This window comes from Glycine max, chromosome 6, assembly GCF_000004515.6.
Source record: "Glycine max cultivar Williams 82 chromosome 6, Glycine_max_v4.0, whole genome shotgun sequence".
Taxonomy (NCBI): domain Eukaryota; kingdom Viridiplantae; phylum Streptophyta; class Magnoliopsida; order Fabales; family Fabaceae; genus Glycine; species Glycine max.
The window spans coordinates 14,367,598-14,389,379 of NC_038242.2; the positions used below are offsets into that span (position 1 = coordinate 14,367,598).

Here is a 21,782-nt window from a genome sequence, read left to right on the forward strand (position 1 = left end):
TTAGACATGCGCTAATGTTGCTCGACCATTGTACATAAGAGAACTTGAACGAGGAATCATGTTGAGTGAGCCATGTCCACACCGTGAAGATAATATATCATCAATCCAACTCCTTCCATCAAACTGTTCTTGTTTAAAGATGATTGCATTCCTTTTCCGCCAAATAGTCTGCCACCACACATTATTTGATCTAGTTGAACCCATGCTTGTATTTTGCCAAAATAAATAGCCATCTGCCCGCCAAGAGTACAATTCTTTCCATATTGGCGAGATCACAGCGCAGGAAGAGAATAAACGTTGAGCAATCTCCAGCTCATTTTTTCAGAAAGGGCAATACATCTCATCCTGGGCCAAACGGTTTTTGAGAAGCTTCCAAATGAAAAATAATGCCTTTATAGGTATTTTGGAGTGCCATAGCCGAGAATAAATGTCCAGCTTCTCTTGCGGTCTGTTTATGCTAGATATCCATTTATATGCAGTATTTGTAGTGAAGTTTCCGCATATGCTGCCCTTCCTCCATAGCCAAACATCCGTACCCGAGCTTTGAATCTGTACATGGTCCAGCAAATGTATTTGTTGGATTAACTCACTCTCCCACACAAAGCATTCTCTACGCCACTTGAATTCCCACCTCCAAACCATCTTCTCATATTGATTACTAAATCATCTTTTTGTTCGGATAAAATGAAAAGTCTAGGGAATAAATTTATTAATTTCTTATCATCCACCCAATCATCATGCCAAAACCTTGTTTTGTCCCCTACACCCACTTTCCATATAAAACCTTTATCAAACCACCCTTCCTCATGTTTTTCTCCACACACCTTCTTGATCCTTCCACCGTATAGGTTCCCAATTATTTTCTCCCTCACTCAAGAGCCCTCTCCAACCTTCATATTTAGACTCTAACACCTCCATCCACAGCCCCCTCTCTTGGTGTGGAAAAGATTCCACCTCCACTTACTCAACAATGCCTCATTGAACTACGAAAAGTAGAAAAGAGGCAAGGAAGTTAATACCAAATTTACCAAGCAAGCTCTCCCCGCAAAAGAAATGAATTTCTGCTCCCAAAGAGCTAGCTTCTTAGAGAACTTTTGGATGATAGGCTCCCACATTTCTATTTTCCTAGGAATAGCCCCAATGGAAATGCCTAGGTATACAAATGGGAAGGACAACAATCTACAATTCAACATGGCCGCAAACCTTTCCACCTCTCTCCTAACCACCCCTAGAGCCCCACAACAACTCTTGTAGAAGTTCACCCTCAAACCAGAAGCAAGTTCAAAGGCCCTAAGCATAGCCTTAATTGTGAAAACATCTGTAGCAATTGCTTCACCCACAAAGATAGTATTGTCAGCATATTGTAGCATTTAGTGTAATGTTCCTTATCATAATGATAAGGTGTTCCTAGTTGTTCTTCTACTCAGTACTCTGTTAATTTTTTTGTGTTGCTGCCTTTGATCAATATAATGTTCCTTATCTAATTGCAGTATTGCTGAGTTATCAAGTATGATGAAGCCCTTATGGATCATGATTTATGGAAAAATGATTTGTTAATCTTTAAAAAAAATATTTAAATATATTTTTAGTCCTTATAATTTAGTATTTTTTTATTTTTTGTTTTTGTAAAAAAAAATTTGTTTCCAACTCATGTAAAATATGTTTGTTTTATTTTTAGTTCTTAAAACATTTTAGTTAATACTTTGAATAATGTAAAAATGTCCTCTAAAACATTATAAGAATGAAAAATAAAACAAATTTAATTTGTAAGGACTATAAATAAATAACAAATTATAAAAACTAAAAATGTATTTAAGTCTTAAAAAATGAATGATAGATATAACTTTTGTTGTCTAAAAAGTAATAACCAATCTTGTTTTAAAATATTACTTTAGAATATGAAATTTAGCCAAACACATTTTGTATGATTTTTTATTTTTTACAATTTAACCAAACACTTTTGTTGTCTGAAAAGTAGTAACAAATCTTGTTTTAAAAAAAAATATTACTCCAATTTAGCCAAACATATTTTGTTTCAAAATTTACTTTAGAAAAACAAAAAATCGCAACTACTCCAAATTAGTCCTAAAACTATCATTATTTTAATAAGAAAATATAATAATTAAATAATTTATATTCTTATAATATAATGATAATTTTTTTAATTAAATTTCTTTTACTTTCATTTTTAACTAATAAACCATACATATCATTGTTTGTCGTTACTTTTTTCGACCAAACATAGCATATGCGCATCATACCTTCCGCTAAAGAATTCTTGAACCCATTCCAAAAGTGGTGACCAATCGCCACTTCCCTCCCATGTGAGTTTGGAGATACAAAGTTCAAAATGGAAAGCAACCAAAAAAAATTTGGGGGCATGATTTCCTTGTCGTACGACACACCAAGCCAATGGCCAATAGGGAAACTACAACACACGACAATTCATAATCATTGTACTCATTTGACGCCACCTTTGCTTTACTATTCAAGAATAATGACACGTACCTACTTTGCAAACTAAGAAAGGGTCTAAGACCCAACAACCAATGACTACCTTAATTAGTTAATTCCCCCTACCCCTAGCATCTCTTGTTGATGAAGGTTATTATATTGTGGATAGGGATAGTCCTAAGCTTTGAAATTGGAGTTCGAATGATACAATAATTCGGGCAATAGCTAATTAAGGATATAAATCATATAAAGTATAGCTAATTTGCATGCAAAACTTGGTACAAATGAAGCAATCACAGTCGTTGGTTTTCTAATTTTCTGATTGGTGCCCACTTTAAGGAGAGGGAGAATCTGCTACAAGTGCATGATGGGTTGATGACGCCACCAAGGTCAAGGTGTGATTTGAATATCAGCCATATTCAACTAGGGCAATGGTTTAAAAGTTAAATTTAATTTTTTGGTGTACCATGTAACAATTTAATCGATTTAACTAATGAAATCATATCTTAATTATTTTTTAATTCAATTATTATTTTTATAATACTGATTCCTTTGTTCATGATTAAAGTATTATTATATGGATTTCAATTTGATATAGAAAAAGAATGTTAAGTAGTGTTTTTAAGATATTAAAAAATTATAAAAAAAAATATTACTGATATATTTTTGTGCTTTTTAAGTTAATTTTATCATAATTTCTAAGAATTTTTTTTATCATGAAACTAAATCACTTCCATGTAATTAAAAGCTTTTGGATTCATAAGAAGAAAGTTTAATTGGATTGAATCATAATTTGTATTCTATGATTGATTATTATAAAGTACAAATATTAATAAGTCTGAATAGGATTAGTGTTGAAAAGAACGGACAAATCCACTAATACTGATATAGTAATTAAATACTAGAAGAAGAAAAAAAAACAACGATTGCTACTAATTGGTATATTACTATATTATACTAGATTGGTATATTATAGTAGAAGAAGAAAAAATAAAACCACTAATACGTAACTGTGTATAACTGTACCAGAATTCATTTCCGTCATTTCACGCAATTGCTACTGATTGGTATATTATACTAGAAATATGCAATAACTGATGCGTGTACCATATTAATTTATAATCTAAAATGAAAACGAAGCCAGGCATTACGTAAAAACAGCATTGGCAGTTTCCTCACGGGGCTATTTAGCATTGGATAATTGACTATCAGGTGAAAATGCTCTACTGCAAAAGCTGAAGTAAAATATGTTCATCTTTCACAAATCTTGATCGCACTATAAAATTATTTTGTTTGAGTTGTTCTTTAGTTAGTTGACTACTCTATAAACGGGTAATGGTGAAGAAACCATGGAACCAAAGGAAGAGATACAATGATAGCATATTTTCTTACACACTTTTTTAAAAATATTTTTTTATCAATTAAAATTTATTAAAAAAATATGTTTTTAGGTCCTACTCATATTTAATGGTCTCTATTATAATTTTATAATTTTAATTAATTAAAAATAATATATTTAAAAGATTATATTAAAAAGTGTGTTCTTAGCAAAGAATATCTACTCAATTGAATATAGTAGGGACTTTTTTCATTAAAATGAAGTGAAGCAATGTGTTGTATATTCATGCTATAAGTATAGTTCATATTTATTTTATGGTTTAAGAAAGAAAAAAAAAATAACTTTGTAATATCTACTCGATTGAATATAGTTGGGAAGAATCATATAGTTATTTACCTATATGGATGAAAGCTACTCAACACTTTGTACCAGGTACAAATGTTAGATACAAAACATCAAATTTAAGGAAGGATGATAAGGATGACTCTTCTAAGGTGACTCTTAATTGTGTGTTTAGGGCTTTTAAGTCATGCATTGAAGGCTTCAATATTACAAGTGGATTGTGTAAGTAGATGACACATTTTTCCCAGGAAAATATTGTGGTACTTTAATTTGTTGATTGCCATTGCATTGGTAATCGAAACATTTTTCTAGTCGCTTTTGCAATTTGTTGAGAGCGAGAGCAAAGAAGTTTGATTGTGATTCTTGCATTATTTGAAGAGATACGTCACACCTCAACCAAATTTATGCATTATATTAGAAAGGGAAATCAATTTGCTAGCAGCTTTGCAATCAGAACGAGTTGGATGGACTGGGCCAGATGTAACTTTTGTGTATTGCATTCGCCACATTGCATCAAATTTTAATAAAGAGTTTAAAAATGTTAACTTAAAAAAATAAGTCATCAATATGGGTAAACTTCTAAGCACTTCATGCCTCAAATAATTTATTTATTACATATTCAATATATTTATTACTCATTATGTTTTGTCTTTTGTCATAGGATATGAGATGAGAAAAACATGATTTGAGGCAAAGTTGCTTGCCATGCGATAAGAGTTTTGACGAGCAACAGATTTTTTGGACCAAATTTCCAAGAGTAAATTAACTCGGGTATATGACTATCAACTTTGTTGAGTGAATGAATTATGTTTTGGAAGGATCTCAGGCATTGCCTATTACTGTCTTGGTCAAGGAAATATTTAATAAAATAAATGACTCATTTGTTACTAATGAGATGAAAATCATGAATATGATAAAGGCATGACATAGGTACTATGAAGAGGTATATGTCATGATGCAAGAAAATCGACGCGTTGCTACCTCGCATTATGTTCAGATGTACGTTCAGATTGAACAAATGGTGGTGTGATTGTGGGGAATTTCAATTATTTCGAATTCCTTGCTCGCATGCAATTGCAACGTATGCTTCTTGCAATTTAGAATGCAATGACTTTGTTGACCTTGTATACAAGTCGGAAAATATTTACAAAGTTTATGAGTTTCATTTCCTTGGAAGCAAAGATAAATGACCTTAATATTTAAGTTCATATCTTATGTCTGATCCTTTGAAACGATGAGATATAGTAGAAAGACCAACCACTAGTCAATACATAATTTGATGGACGAATCAATTTCAAATAGGCCTAAAAAATGATTGTTGTGTACAACTAAAGGACATCTTAATAATTATCCATACAAATAAGTTGACGGCTAATATTGTTTCTACTTTTCAATTTTATGTTCGTGTTTAATTTGTATTGTTTATTTTTAAATTAATGTATTATGTTATTTTTATTTTAACAACTACTTTTGTTACTAAATTATTTTTTGTTGTTAATATTAAAATAATTTTATCAAATAAAATTAATTACTAATATTATACAAAATGATTAATTTATTTAATGATAAATGCAAAAATTAATAAAAAAACATTCAAAAAGAATTTAATATTATTTGATAAATTTTAAGTTTATATTATTTGTTAATATTAGTAAAAAAGTATTAAAAACATTCAAACAAAATGCTAGAAATAAAAAATTAAAAGGATTTAAATTCATTAAAAATTAATTTAAAAATAAAAAAAAATTAGGATAATTTTAAAGTCCTAGGACTTCAAATAAATAATTAAAAAAATTAAACAACTTTAAAGTTGTTAATTATTTTATAACTTCATATCTAAATTAAAAAAAATAAAAAAAAAAACATTCACTTTTTATGACTTCATTAAAAAAACAAAAAACAAAAATCATCCAGGCTTTTACACGTAAAAAATCTTAGAACTTATCTCTATATATTAATTTAAAATGTATTCTCATTTGTTAAATTCCAAAGGGAATTACCGTTTTGGTCATTGGATGGCAAGACGGGGTATATTTTTCTAAGGTGAAATGTAGGATGAGGTGACTAAAGAATTGGAAAGTTATCTGGCCGTCCACTTGGCGCATATCTCCCGTTTCTAATTGCCTTTTCCTCATCCCATTGGCACACGTGCTCCATGCACTCTTACCCACCACAGTTCCTATAAACCCACTCCTCTCCCTTCTCTGCTTCTCCAACCTCCTTCAACTCGCGCTGCATATAACATGTCCAAGATCGATCAAATAATGTTACGCTTTCGCCCTATCGCCCCCAAACCCCTCCCCTCCGCCGCCGCCCTTTCCGACGCTTTCTCCTCGGAAAACACCGGCGTCTCCAAGCGGAAGGATAACACTGGCAGCAAGCGGTGCAGTCGAGGGATCCGCCGGAGGAGAAACGCGCCTCCTCCTCCTCCTCCTCCGCCTCCGGCGGTGACTCTCCCGCTGCTACCGGAAACTCCAGATCCGAAGAAAACTACCTCCGAACTAAAGAACAAGAACGTACCGGTGTGGCTGAGCTTCGAAAACAGCTTCAAGAACCGCGGCGGTACTGCTTCTGAGAAGGTGGATCCGTGCTGGTACTCTCCGGCAGCGGGATCGGTGGTGACGGTGGAGTGCGTGATGGACAGGTGGCAGCCTCAGGAGGAGGGACTAGGGTTGGGGAGAGGAGACGTGGAACGGAAGGTTAAGCTTGAGGAGGACACGTGTCCGGGGTTTATATCGGACGGTTACGGGAGGGTGACGTGGACGAATGGGGCGTACAGGGAAATTATGGGAGAGGGAGGAGTATGGTTGGCAATGAAGGTGACCGTACCGTGTTTGTACAGAGGTTTCACGTGCAGGGTGAGGGTGCAGTACGCCTGTGGTAAAGAGAGAACGGTGCCATGTGATGTTTGGAGAATGAACAGTGGAGGCTTTGCCTGGAGATTAGACGTTAAAGCTGCTCTTAGCTTAAGCTTAGCTCTCTAATAACCATAACTAATCAACTGTGAATATATCACCTTAGGCCAGGTAGCTTTTTTTAGTGTAAATTCTAAAGTAGAAATTAATGCTGATCGGAACAACACGACTTTCCGATCTTAATTTGGACGTGAAAAGTTAAGTTGATTACTCTGCGTATATCAATTATGAGTATCAATACTCTACGGTATGAATGTATGATCGATCATTATCGTGTAATGTTTCCTAGCTAAATCCCACTAGTGATATTGATCTGTGGCTTATTTATATATCAAATCTTATCTTTCTCGGCTTCTTATGCTTACTTGTTTCGATCATCCAAGAAATCAAATGGAGGATAAAGTATAAACTAATCAAGTGATTAAGGAGTTGAAGGTGACCGTGAAACTATTAATATATATATAATTTTTAAAAAGTTTGGTAGTGGGCTTTCTTATATTTTAGCTTAATTAATTCTTAAAAGTAATATTATTCGAGTATGATAAAATTATTATGAAGAATATATATTTTTAAAAATATATAAAATAATTCAATATTCAAGACTTAAGTTTTAATACCTATGATTAAGCTAGAATAAGTTTAATTGCATTGATGTAGGTGCTTAATATATTTTATCAGGATGTGGTTTAACTATAGTGTAAATAACTAAAAGGCTCTCGCGTTAACAAAACTATGAACAACACAATAATTTCATGTATTTTAATAAAAAAAATCTCTTTTTTTATTTTTTTTTCGATACAACTCTTAATTCTGTAAATAATATCCTAAAACACTGATTATAATTTTTCATAATTAAATAGTATGAAAAGAGGATGTGATGGGTGGGACAGATGGTGGAGAAGGGTTGGATTGGGAGGAGAACCTGTAACACTGTTGGGGAAGCATTCCTGGTTGGCTGGGTCTCGGTCATGGCTGGTACAAAGAAAGATATGGCTTTATTTATTTACTTGACATTCCAATATGCCATTATAAGCTCCTCGGAAGTTGCTGATTGCACCACGTCGCTGCATCTCAGTAGAGCATGCATACTTTTTTAGCTTTTTTCCTTATCTGTATCTGCTTTTTCTTTCTTGTTTTTGCTCGTAAGGGAAACGGTATAATAATACTTTCCCCAAAGTCCAACCCATAAGAATATGACTTGTTCTAACTGTTTGAGACTTTGACTACTTCTCAGTGCTCTGTGCCAAGACCAATCCTTATCTTCAAACTACGTAATGGTTTTCTTGTGGTTTTTGTAGTTTAATTTCTCCATGAAAACGAATATTGAAAAGCAATGTTTTTATTGAATTAATTAGCAAGGCATTGATTTCACAATTTAAATATAAACGAGTTGTAGTCAAATCAATGATATGTTTAATTAAAAGTATAATTTAAAATATATAACATTAGAAACCGTACAATAAAGAATGAGTAGATGTAAGAAAGGGTTATTCAGCAAAAAGAAGAAGAAAGGGTTTCCATATTAAATGTAACTATGGAAAATGTTAGGAAGACAAAGTTACACAAAACACTTGTAAAAAAAATGTAAAAAGACTTAAAAATGCTTGAAACAAAAAAGGTAAGTTGCATAACAAAAAACATGGAAACAACACCAAGAGTGAGAGATGTGGGACAGGATAATTTATTTAGAATTTTTTTTATTGTTCTTTAGCAAAAGGCATGCCCATCATCTGTCATCAGCTGCTGAGGAACCATTGGATTGAGAAGGGTCCTCTATATATAGTACGTACGAGTAAGGTGTCTCCTACTAGTATTTCCTTTAAAGAAAAAGATATTGGTAAACTGGTAGGCTTACTATACTATACTAATCAGGGCAATAGAGAATCTTCTTGAAAATAAGTTATTACTCTGTATTATATACAGTAATGGAAATTAATTAGGCTATGCTGCCTAACGCCAATTCATGGACGACAATCTATTTCAAGAACTCTGCGTGTCTTGGGAGGATATGCCCTCATTGTAAAGCTTCTTGGCAAGAATGCTGTCATGTCATGAAAAGCTTCTCAGCAAGCATTGCATTCATAAAATGATTTGTCAGTTGAAGCCTTCTATTTTCAAAGCACAACTATTAAAATGCAATATAATTAGTAATGTGAGTTCATATTGGGACAAGATGGGTAATGGTCCTGTTGGTATTGTTAAAAGCTAATGGTCATTCTAGTGGAATCTCAAGTCTTGGCAATAACTCAATTTACTTACTTAAATATTGCTGTGATGATCCACTATTTCCACCAAAGTCTTACTAGTAAATGAATGAAGTGAAATAAAAGGGAAATGCTATTCTCACCTGTCCTTTGCTATTCTCACCTCCCATGTGCTTTAATTTTTTTTCCCAAAATGACCTTTCAACATAAATATGTTTTTGTTGTATAAAATATGCAAGGAAAATATGTTTCCATTGTAGTATATGGGGGTGCAAAAAAAAATAAAAACCAAAATATGTTTCTCTTTTGTTACATAAACATATTTTCATTTTGATATTTCTTTTGCACTTCATAGACTACAACAAAAATATATTTTCATTGTATATTTACAATGGAAACATATTTTCGTTTTAATTTTTTTGCAATCATATACTATAACAAAAATGCAATTATTTTTTTGTTTGTACCAAATACAAGAAAAAAATGTGATTACCTTGTGCCCTCATCATAATGAAATTATGATTATGCTAAAAGGTTGTGAAGGAGGGGAAAGAGAAGAAATGTATCGAAGGGAGAAGGGATAATTTTGTCCTTTAGCATTTTCTTTTTAATTTGGGGTGAGAATAACAATTTACGAAAATGAAAGCTTGATTTTGTAGTGCATGTATGTATGAAAGTCCGGTTAGAGAAAGTTTGTGTGACTACATAATAAGACGCATTCATTCATGGCAACTGCTTCATGCACCCACAATTGTTTTAAAAATCCCATATTACTCTCTTTTATCATGGAATAGCTATTATGGAGCACCTGCTGTAACGACCCGCCTCATCGCTACGATATCATCACTCTAAACCGTGAAAATTTTAATTTTTAAATGAAAACTCTGTTAATTTGCTTATGAAAAATGAAAATAAATTTTTTACGATATACATTCACCAAACAACGCACAATTACTTAAATGAATACAAGTAACTCAGTACACTTCATCCACATAATGAAAAGTAAATTAGCTTGTACATATAATTAAATATGTGATTTACATCCTTAATTCAATAAAAGAATTATAGAACCAACTACGAAGGAGTTGATTGACAAAACGCAACTTTGTTCCAAAATAATCTCAATATCATCACGTCGGCCTAGCAACTCCACAAAAGAGTCTCACTTCATGTACTCTACTGCTGTTTGTTTGCTCCCATGAAACAAAAGTTCACGATTATCACATGTACCAACTGCATGGTACAAAAATTATAAGGGTGAGTTTATTATAAAAGAAATTAACACAAAAATCAAATAACCATAACTAGTAAGAAAACATTAACAAATACCATAAGCATACACAAATATCCATTAGTCCAACATACACTCAACAAGTAGTCATCATCCGTCCATAATTCCAATCAATCATGTTCAATATGATGCATGCACCCAACCTCGACTCTCAAAAGCAATGTGGTACCATTCATCAAGGAAATAACCTAAGTGTGTCTGCACGACACTATCACTTAGGAAAAGTAGGCAACGAGTATCTAGGTCACTCTGTCGTGCACAAGCAACTCCCCTCATGGTGATTAGCCTGAGTCTCGAGGGAGTTCTAAACAGAGTGATATGCCCCCAAGTACAAGTATTCTCCCTCATGAGAAATTATAATTACTTACTGATAAAGTTTATACTATTTCTATGCAATATGAAGTATGAAACATGGACACCATCAATACACTGATCGTGGATAATTAAAGATTCTAAGCCATCCCCCTCTAGAGATGCTTAAAACTCTTTAACCACTCTATTTCCCCCAGAAGGGATATCCAACATGGTCACTATACCCCCCGTGTACATACACATCACACATCATCACAATTACATTTTCAACATCAATAGTATCTCATCTCAATGTCATTATCAACATCAACATCATCTTATATCAACATAATCATCAATAACAACATCATCTCATATCAATATTATCATAAACACCAACATTGTCATGTATCAATTATTATCAATATCATCTTCAATAACAACATCATTCTTTATCGACATTATCATAAACATCAACGTCACCTCATATCAATTAATATCACCAATAATAATATCATCAGTAAATCGCATTTCGCATATACATACATATATAGTTCATGTCTGAGATTCACACTTCCTAGGTCTTCACACAACACAAGTATAATAAAAACAATAATGTCATTTATCAACAACAGACATATCGCATCCCATTAGTCAAAAACATTGTTTTTCTTGAAAACCAGCATGCAACAGGGACAGACATGCATCCTCATAGTCAGATTCTCTGACCCCAACTATGGTGTTAAAAGCCGTAAGTTATAATAAACTCCCCTCACCTATCGCGAATTCTCCGTCAGTTCCTTTTTGTGTCGCTTAGAGACCTCTCTCGTTCACGTTTATCAGTCCAAATGCAAGGTTCTATATACTAAATTCAAACAAATTTAGTACAAATTTCAAAACACAAGGTTAATAACAACATTCGGGGTCAATTATCCTTGTCAAAACATAAAGGGCTAAGGGGTGTTTCGAATTTTACTAAAAGAAGACGTCATTTTGAAATTCCGATCACGCCAATGTAACCAGGGTTCAATGAAGGTCACGAAAACAACATCAATTTTATATAAAAGATAACTTTTACAACATCTCATTTTCAAGGGTTTTTCAAATGAAGTCTAAAAACACTATATTATAGTACCCAAAACAAAAGAGACACTAAGAAAAACTCAAACTAACTAAGAGAAAGGCTTAGAAGTCAAGATTACCGTATAGAAACTACGAAAGAAAGGATCTAAGAGATTGTTCTCCATCGAATCCTTGAGGTGTACTCTGAGAATTTCACTCTGATTAAAACATTCCTCTCGGTGTGGTGGTTCGACGACAAGCAACAATGGCTTGTGGTGGCCACCGGTGGTCGTGGGTGGTGGAGGAAAAGTTTCTAGGGTGGTTTGGATGGAGTTTTGAGAGAGAGAGATAGAAAGAGAGAGAGAAAGGCATGAAATCATGTTTTTCACGCTAAAAAATGCATTATCTCACTTAGCGAGCTTGTCTCGCTAAGCGGAAGTCACACTTTTGGCACTAAGTGTGACTTTTCGCGCTTAGCGCAATTCCTCTCAGGTTGGGATTTGTGTCGAGCGTGACAATTCACACTAAGTGCAATTCCTCTTGCGCTAAGCGCGACAATTCACGCTAAGCGCAATTCTAACTTGGGTTAAGTTGGAATTGTGCTTAGCATTCTTCTCGCGCTAAGTAAGAGGTCAAAAGTTACTATTTTGAAAATCCCAATGGTTAGACTGTGGGGAAACGTGTTAGGAACCTGCAGTCAAAATTTGGAGACAAACCAACGGTTAACGAATTCAGAATCACGATTTTACTGGAATAAGTTTAGGTAAAATTTGAAATCTTATAATTTTAACTTAGGTCAATAAAACTCCACATAACTTAACATCCACATCAAGCAAATCACACATGACTAATTCACATCATACCTCAACTCATTCAAGTCAATCATATAATTAAACATTGATTTATAATTAGCAAAATTTCAGGGTATTACACGTACACATTTCTAAAATAACTAGTTTGAAATATGTTTTTCATATCATGGAATAGTTATTCCAAAATAATTTTTTTGGATTACCTCCACCTTATTCCAAAATAGTTATTCCGAAAGTGGATACCTCAACTCCCAAAAGCATTTCGCTTTCTTTCTTCCCAAAATCTCAGCACTAAAAGCCAGCCTTCAATCCCACACCTCTAAAACGAAATGTTTTCCTGTTTCCTTCTTCTATTTGTCATGGGTAGCGTCATCACTAATGCGCCAAAACCACTCACACCCAGTGTCGCTGCCAATGCCACCACTCACGTCCATTGTCCTTGAGTGGGCACTTAAAGGTATGCCTTGTCTTCGAGTTAGCAACCATGGTGCCAAAGAGTGTGTTGAGAACAGGGTCATTTGGGATTAAGTTCATGCTTATTGACATCAAAGTTGTAGTTGGAAGGGAGCACCAAGATAACAACATTTAGAAGAGGGTTGTTCATGATCGAGGTGGGACGCGGTGGTTAACGAGTTCGACAACTAGGGTTTTTTTGGGTCATCTTGGGAGAGGTAGGGATGTCAGGTTAGGGTGTTTATGCTTGTTTAGATCGTTTTAGGGGTGGAAAAAGCAAAAAAAGGTGTATAAAGTAATTCCCTTGGTTCGTTTATTCCTAGGCCTTCTATTTTGGCCCAAATTTCCAAGTATCCATCATAATTGCAAATTAATAGACCTTTGTAACGCTTTTGATTGTCAACTTTTCGGTGATTCATACACTACGACACTTCATATAGTGACACTTTCACTCAACATTTTCGTTGGTCATAACCCTCAACTAGTCAAAATCATCCTCTATGGTTAGCCTTTCTGAGACCTTGATAATATACTTCGATTGCTTTCAGGATCAATAATTGTCCCCACAAACCAACACAAAACTTTTTAACATATTTTATCTTCAATCATATGCTTCCTAGGAAACTTCCCAAAAAATTACCCTTCCCATAACTATTTCAAGCCATACACGCTTAACTGTGGAGTTATTAAGTGATAGTTATCGAAAAATAAATGTATCTTATTTTTATGAAGACATATTTTTCCACACATTTTTGTTGAGAATTTATGTTATTTCCTAGCATTCGTCTTTATAAGAATATAAGATTAAATTATATAATTGAAAGACGTTATTATATTAAATTATTTCCAAAGTCCGGATAATAATAACTAATTATAACTAAAATTACAATAATTCATAAAATTATTAGATTATTTAAATTTGTACTACTCATTCGGCTTGCCACCTACCCGGATGGTCGATCGAGTAGAACACGAAAAAAGTGAAAATTATATTTTATCGCTTAAAAAAGTAAGATAAGAAAATATCATAAAAGATCAAGTGAGAAAATATCAGGTTAAAAATAAATAATAACTTGTCTTTCCTGCTATTATTGATGACATTTAAATAAGGAAACCAAGTCCATGGACCTGAAAGAAAATTTTATGAAAACAATTTTACTCTAACCTATTTTTGATACATGTCTCATCTTCTGCGCCTTTAATTTAAACGTTAGATTATCTTTATAGGAATTTATCGTTGTGCCTAGAGACGAAGGGAAGATCGACATTGCAACCATTGTCCGACCAAACTTAATTGGAACAAAACTATTTTTTTTAATTATAATTGACTTATTTTTCTCTTAAAAATTGTTATTTGTATAACTTCACAACAAAGAAAAAGGAAAAGAGAAGAGAAAAAAATATGAGATGTAGATGAAGAGAGACGGGCAAAAAAATTGTTTCATTGAGGTTTTGCTGAACAATATACCTCTCACGAATTGATCTTTTATTGGTCTGACGTATCCTATTGTCTCATTGAATTATGTCAAAACAAAAAAAAACAAGATAATTTTTTAATCTATATTTTTCGAATTAGTCTATTATTAGACTTCATGATTTGTCTCAGTAAAGTCGAGTTCGACCTAAAATATTATGGGTCGAGCACGATTCTACTTACTAATTGACTAGTAGTTTAATCTACACATTTCATAAAATAAGTATTTGTTTTTATATATTTATAATTTTAAAGAAATTTATTTTTTAATATATTATTATTAATGTATACAACAAATAAATTTTTTAAAATATTTAAATTATATTTTAGATTTACAATAGAAAATTTAAATTCTGACTTAGACTGAAATTAATAGGAAGTTAAGAAAATTAAGTGCATAAAAATAAAAATAAACGGAGAGTAATTCAATATTATTTTAGATATATTTTTTGTATGGTTGTAGAAAATACCCGTGAAATGCACCTCCCAACGAGAGAAATAGAGTGAAGAAAATCTCTAATTCATGAGAGAGTTTTCATTATCCAAGTTATGGATTTTAATTCTTAGCATATGAGTAGATTTCTTTGATTTTTAATTTGTGTCACCTAACTAAACAAACGCTTTAAGTTTGCACATTAATAATAATAATAATGAAAAAAGAGACACTTTGTGACTCTGTTTTTTTTTTTTAAGAAATAAAAACAAAAAAAAAGTAGTTAAAGAATGATAACAGTTTTTTTTAGCAGAAGAGATAAGATTTATGAAAGAAATAAAAATAATTATATATATATATATATATTTATTAAAGTTAGGAATAAAAAATATGTACATCAAATGAGATGATTATCTTTATTAATAATATAAATAAAAAAATAGTTAAAAAATATAGTGATAAATTTTTTTTAAAAAAACGACAGCAATTAGATCTGAATATTTATGAAGAAAATAAAAATAATTATATATACTAAACGATAATTTAAAAATAAAAAATATGTATATCAAATGTGATAATCTTCTTATTAATAATTATATATAATTGACAGACAGTGAGTTGTTTTTTAACGTAGCAAGAGGGAGAGCATCACTGACCGTGCGATTAAGATGGACGCGATGGAGTATGAGCAGTTGGATCTGTGATTGCCGAAGCGAAACAAGGCTTTAAGTAAAGAGAGGAAACTGCGATCTAATCCTTTTGGCTTCGCTGCATTTGGTGTCTCTCTCTCTCTCGCTCTCTCTCTCGCTCTGAGTTAAGAAGGTAAATGGAAGAAAGGTGTCGTTTTTAGGGTTTGAGGCACATTGCATTTGCGAGGTCACGCTATATAAACCCAGGTTCTCAATTGGATTCTTCGTTAGGGTTTCACACATTTTCTTTTTCCTTTTCCTTCCATCGCACATTGTCGAGATCTAGGGTTTATGCTTCCATTATTCGTTCCGCCTTTTCATTTCCCTTTTCCGCAATTCTTTCATTTTTCGTGTGCGCGATTTCAAATAATGACCGTGCCATTGCTCACTTGGGGTGTGTGAAAAAATAGGGATTTTAAAGAATGTTGCAATTCGATAAAGTGGTGATTGCTATTTCACCGTGAAAGCGAAAAACAGCCTTTCATTTGTTTAGACATTTTCGGAAAGGAAGCGAATTGTGGACGGCGAAACTAAAATCAGCCGATACGATAGGGTATGAGAGAAGCTCACCCGTCACTGGGTTTTATGATATTTTGCTTTAAAATTTGGAGGATAAGACTTGATTTTGTGCTTCTTCTTGGGATTAGGTTTTTTTCAGGGATTGTTGTGTGCGAGTAAAATCTGTTGTCGGAGTTGATATGTGCAGTTGTTGGGGTTTTTTCTTATGGCACCAACCTTACCTATAGAGTTTGCTGGACAGAAGGAATCCAGAAAGTACTCTCATTCACAGAATATGGGGAAATCTAGAAAATACTCCAAAGGTTATGCTACTGGCTTTGTTCCTGATTTTCGGCATGCTGTTGAGACTATTGATGAATCAGAAGGGCTGGGTAGCTTGGGAAGGGTTGATATGGAACTGACGGCTTTGGCAGATTCTTGTGCACCAAAAAGGAAACGCCCTGGCTTGAATACCTGTGGTGGTGATTATGCTGGTAGTTTCAATGTACCATTTCGACATTTCTCATTATCCGCGATGTCAGGTTTTGAGCGAAAGGATTTGAAAGTGAGGTTAACTTGGGAACTTGAACAAGTAAGGGAATTTCAGAAGAAAATTGATGGTATGAACTCAAGTGTTGTTGGAGGATTGTCTCTCTTCAGTGACATAAGGGGCTGCAGTGCAGGGCAGAAGAGGCCTAAGCTGGAGAGCCAGCATAGTACAATGGAAGTATCAGTGCCACCTGGTAAGAAAAGGCCCGTACCAGGACATAATGGTCCCAAGTCAAAGAAAAGTATGTCTGAGCGTCTTGAACATGCAAAACCTGCTGCGCCAGTGACTTCATATGCTATGTTGATGAAATCGTGTGAGAATGTACTAAACCGATTGATGTCTCATCAATTTGCTTGGGTTTTTAACGATCCAGTTGATGTTGTTAAATTGAACATTCCAGATTATTTCACTGTCATCAAGCATCCAATGGATTTGGGTACTGTGAAGAAGAGAATAACCTCTGGCGAATATTCAAATCCCATGGATTTTGCTGCTGATGTGCGGCTGACTTTCGATAATGCAATGTTTTATAATCCAGCAGGCAATGATGTACACATCATGGCCGAGACCCTTAGTAAATTTTTTGAAACAAGGTGGAAGGCCATAGAGAAGAAAATTCCTGTTATTGATTGTGTTGCGTCCGAGCCTTCAAGACCTACTCGTGTTGAAACAGAAATTTCTGACCGAGTTCCTCCCACAAAAAAGAAGAAAATAACACCAAATGACTCTAGTGTCAAGCCAGAGCCTGTTAAAAGAATCGTTACCGTAGAAGAGAAGCAAAAATTGAGTCTAGAGTTGGAGACAATGATTGGAGAGCTGCCTGATAGCATTGTTGATTTCTTGAGAGAGCAAAGTTATAATGAAGGGCAAACCAATGATGATGAAATTGAGATCGATATTGATACTCTTAGTGATGATACCTTATTCAAACTGCGGAAGCTTCTTGATGATTACATGCTGGAGAAGCAAAAATCCCAGGCAAAAGCTGGACAATGTGAAATGGAGGTCCCCCCCCTCTCTCTCTATATGTGTGTGTGTGTTCGCGTGTGTGTAACTAAATGACTAATACAATTGTCCAATTCATGTGATATTTTTGTGACACTCCATGTCAAATTTGAGATAAATTATATATTTTTAAGTATTTAATTGAATAGTTTATATGGAAATTTATATTAAAAGCATATGATACATTAACAAAAGGTAGATCAACTAATTTGTAAATAACACCAAATTATAGGATCTTGAACTGCCTTATGATAACATTCAATCTTACCATTGAATTTATGAAATTTGATATTCAAAAAATTATCCATGGAGTGTGTTAAGAGTCTTACACAGGATAAGTGGTTCCCTGATTATACAATGTGTGTGTGTGTGTGTGTATACTAAACTATTAATATGTGCATGTCTATGAACCCTCTATGGTGTGTGTATCAGTTTAATTGACATTTTTGCTTGCTTAATTTTTATGCAGCTTCTGAATGAATCAGGGTTCAGCAATTCATCAATGCAACCTTGCAAAGGTATATTCTGTTTCTTTTGCTAGACTGCTAGTATGTTCGTTTGTATCCTTACTGTATATTGTATAAATAATTGACACTAAGTGAGGTCCTTTATTTCTCACTGCAGATGCAGGCAATGAACAGGTTGAGGAGGATGTGGACATTGTTGGTGGGAATGATCCTCCTATTTCCAATTATCCTTCATTAGAGATTGAAAATGATGTTACCAAGAGAAACAGTAAATGCAGTAGCTCAAGCAGCTCTAGTAGTGAATCTGGCTCTTCATCCAGTGGTTCGTGTTAGTGCATACTTTTGACAATTTTCACTTTTCAGGATATGTTTTTCCTTCACTATTCTCATAAATTCAGTGGATACTGAGTTAGTGACAACTCTGCTTGTTTGGCTCATGATTCTGGCAAAATTAATCACTGGAAAATGAATTTTTATGTTCAAATTTGTTATTCTTGTCTGACTCATGCAAATGACTACTGCAATTGTATTGCAACAGATTCAGACTCAGTTAGTTCATCTGGTAGTGAGTTGGATATGGCTAAAACATCAGAACCTCTTAGTGCCACCAAGGTAATTTGGATACATATGGTATCAGATGTTGTGGTATTTTTGATAAAATATGATTTTTTTTCTAGTTTGACCAGTATCTTTGTCTGAACAAAACTATGTATTGCAGGAAAACATAGGATTTGGCTTGACTTCAGATCAAAACAAAGGGGATCCTGGTAATTCAGAAACTGGAAAGGGTGAGTACCAAAGTTGATGGCCGTAATCATGTGGATATTATGGTTTGTTGCCATTACTTTTGATCAGGATGCCTCAGCCTCTGTTGCTTTCTAGCTCATGATCTCTTTCTATATAGATTCAACAAATGTGGGAGGCCAAGTTGAGGAGAGTTCCCAGAGTAGGCCTGTTGCTACTGAGCCAGAAAGCCATCAAGAGGGTAAGCTTGAAAAATTGAAGAAATCTGTCTGCTGTTTGTTTTGGGGGTATGATCTCACCGTTCATGCTGTAACATTTTAGGGGAGAGTGCTGCATCTAAGAGGCAAGTCTCTCCCGAAAAGCTCTACCGTGCAGCTTTATTAAGGAGCCGTTTTGCTGACACCATACTTAAAGCTCAAGAGAAAGCACTTGAAAAGGTTTGTTAAGGGGGTAATGTGTTGCATTTTTTATTTCCTGCATTAATAGAACAGGTCTATTGGGTTAAACACTGACGTTTGAAAAACATAAAAAAAATTCAAGTTTTTAGTATTTTTGTCTCTTCCTCCCACCTATAGAGCAGATCTGTGACTGCTAAGGTATATCATCAAATCTAGTAATTACCAATTTACCATCATTGCTGTCTTTCATGAAAGCTTTCCCAACATTACAATTTTTTAAATAAAAAATCTGGTATTTTAACAACGTCTTGATCTCAGGATGAAAAGCGAGATCCTGAAAAACTTAGGATTGAGCGAGAAGATCTTGAAAGGCGGCAGAAAGAAGGTGTGTTTGTTATTTTAAATCTTATAAATTGTAATTTTTGTTCTGTAAATTCAGAAGTCCTTCTGTCATAAAATACTGCTTCAGGTTTTCAAGATTCAACTGATATTTTATAATTTTGTTTATGGTGAATTAGAGAAAGCTCGGTTGCAGGCGGAGGCAAAGGCTGCAGAAGAGGCTCAGAGGAAAGCTGAAGCAGAAGCTGCAGCTGAAGCCAAAAGGAAAAGGGAACTGGAAAGAGAAGCAGCCCGCCAGGCTTTGCAAAAGGTATAAAAAAGGGAAGTATGTTATGATGCTAATTCAGCTTCTTTGTATGTTTTTCACCTAGTAGTTATGTTTGCAGATGGAGAAAACTGTTGATATCAATGAGAACAGTCAATTTTTGGAAGATCTAGAAATGCTTAGTGCTGTACATGATGAACACCTGCCAAGTTTCAAAGAAGAGACAAGCACAGATCAACCTCAAGATGGATTGGGTGGGATCAAGCTACAGGGAAATCCCTTGGAACAGCTAGGGTTGTACATGAAGGATGAGGATGAGGAGGAGGATGAGGAGGAAGAGGATGAACTGCCTCCGAGTGGTGCTGTAGGACCATCAAATGATGTTGAAGAAGGAGAGATTGATTGATTTGTTCCCCTTGATTGTTCCATTATTTTGAACGGATATATAAACGGTATTTCTGGGGAACAGTTGCTGGACTTAGAGATGCTGCTTTTTTGTTGCTACGGGGAACAGTTGCTGAACAAATAATTACGGTTTGTATGTCTGATGCTGGTTCACACCTAAGTTTGAAGATGGGATAGCAAAAACTAGTGGCAAACGAGTGAAGATTGGATTTGGTTTTGGTTCTTTCTGATTAATTTTGGTTTTAACTTGGGAAATGGTTTCTGAAAATGTGGATAGAAAGCTCGCAGCCCCCATTTATTGAAGAAGGGCTTTGGTATCTTGGATGGAAAGTTTGTATCAATCAGGATATGTCCAATTTTGCTTGTAAAGAGGGAACTAATTTGTAACGAGTTCTAAGTCTGACCTCAAGTAGTTGGCTTCTCTGACAATGTAAAATATTTTAGAGCCAGGGTAAAATCAATTCTTTCTATTTACTCTTTGCTTGAATTTCCTTCTGATTGAGTCTAGTGGTGTGAAGAATCTTTTTATTAATTTCCTAATCGGTGTATAAGAGGCTAGGCAGGTTTGGGGACGAGTTTATTCGTCTCAAAAGATGTGAGCAGATGGATAACTTGTCTTTGGTTTTCTTGAATTGCAAAATAGAAGTTGCACATGATTAAAATGTGAATGAATAATCATTTTAGTCCTAAAAGATAGGGGATTTATTATTTCAGTTTTTATAAGACTCAATCTTTTGTAGCGGGGCCAGGCCTTAGTGCGTGAGTTGCAAAGATTTGGGGCATCAAGGATGTGTGATGATGGGGTGGGACGTGTAACCCTAAGGATTAGAGCACGTGGCTATGAATCAAGATGTGTCGGGGTTTGAATCCCTCCTCGCCCACAACCTGCCAAAAAAGTGATTACTCAGTTTGGTTGGGTTACCGCCACATATATCGCAAACCTTAACAGCACCCAAATGCAAACCAAAGGGTGGTGGCTGGTGTGGCTTTGGGAAAAGGGAAATGATCTCTTGTGAACCACCGACACCATTTTTACGCTACATGTGTGATATGTATTCCATTTAGAGACCAGAATAATGGATTGAAGCTTTAAAACAATAGGATCAATTTATCTTTCAGGAACTGAAAAATGATCAATTTCTAATCTTTTAGGAACTTCAAGCCCTACATCACCGACATCATTGTCAATTTGTCATTGCCTCAACAATTGCAGTAGATTACGCAAATGAAATTTCTCCGTAATATCAATCGCAAAATTTGAAACTATTTTTACAATTCATTTTAATACTTCCTTAAACCGTAAAGTTTAAAATTGCATGGTTGAACATTTTACAGAATGTCTCGATGTATTT

The 21,782-nt window shown here is 34.2% G+C and overlaps 2 protein-coding genes across 4 annotated transcripts; both read left to right on the top strand.

The window, feature by feature from the left end:
* Window positions 1-6,378: 6,378 nt before the first annotated feature.
* Window positions 6,379-7,119, top strand: LOC102660960 (uncharacterized). The gene has a single exon (XM_006582457.3). The coding sequence runs from the start codon at window positions 6,379-6,381 to the stop codon at window positions 7,117-7,119; it is 741 nt and encodes a 246-aa protein (XP_006582520.2).
* Window positions 7,120-15,747: 8,628 nt separating this feature from the next.
* On the top strand, window positions 15,748-20,904 carry LOC100782458 (transcription factor GTE10). 3 transcript variants are annotated; one of them, XM_014776525.3, is made up of 11 exons: window positions 15,748-15,892; window positions 16,170-17,812; window positions 18,282-18,330; window positions 18,437-18,601; window positions 18,818-18,891; window positions 18,998-19,067; window positions 19,184-19,264; window positions 19,345-19,460; window positions 19,740-19,806; window positions 19,940-20,070; window positions 20,147-20,904. In XM_014776525.3, exons 2-11 carry the CDS (start codon window positions 16,484-16,486, stop codon window positions 20,429-20,431), a joined length of 2,367 nt encoding a protein of 788 aa, XP_014632011.1. In that variant the 5' UTR covers window positions 15,748-15,892; window positions 16,170-16,483; the 3' UTR covers window positions 20,432-20,904. The 3 variants fall into 3 exon arrangements, with proteins under 3 accessions (XP_014632011.1, XP_014632009.1, XP_014632010.1); XM_014776523.3 differs by having other exon boundaries at window positions 15,754-16,312; window positions 16,407-17,812; XM_014776524.3 differs by having other exon boundaries at window positions 15,754-15,966.
* Window positions 20,905-21,782: the final 878 nt, after the last annotated feature.

Excerpts from the sequence above, each read along its gene's own strand:
- LOC102660960 (XM_006582457.3), top strand. The coding sequence starts at position 6,379 with ATGTCCAAGATCGATCAAATAATGTTACGCTTTCGCCCTATCGCCCCC.
- LOC100782458 (XM_014776525.3), top strand. The coding sequence starts at position 16,484 with ATGGCACCAACCTTACCTATAGAGTTTGCTGGACAGAAGGAATCCAGA. Across the intron at positions 19,461-19,739 it reads AAGAGAAAGCACTTGAAAAG|GATGAAAAGCGAGATCCTGA; the intron begins GTTTGTTAAGGG and ends TCTTGATCTCAG. Across the intron at positions 20,071-20,146 it reads CCCGCCAGGCTTTGCAAAAG|ATGGAGAAAACTGTTGATAT; the intron begins GTATAAAAAAGG and ends TTATGTTTGCAG.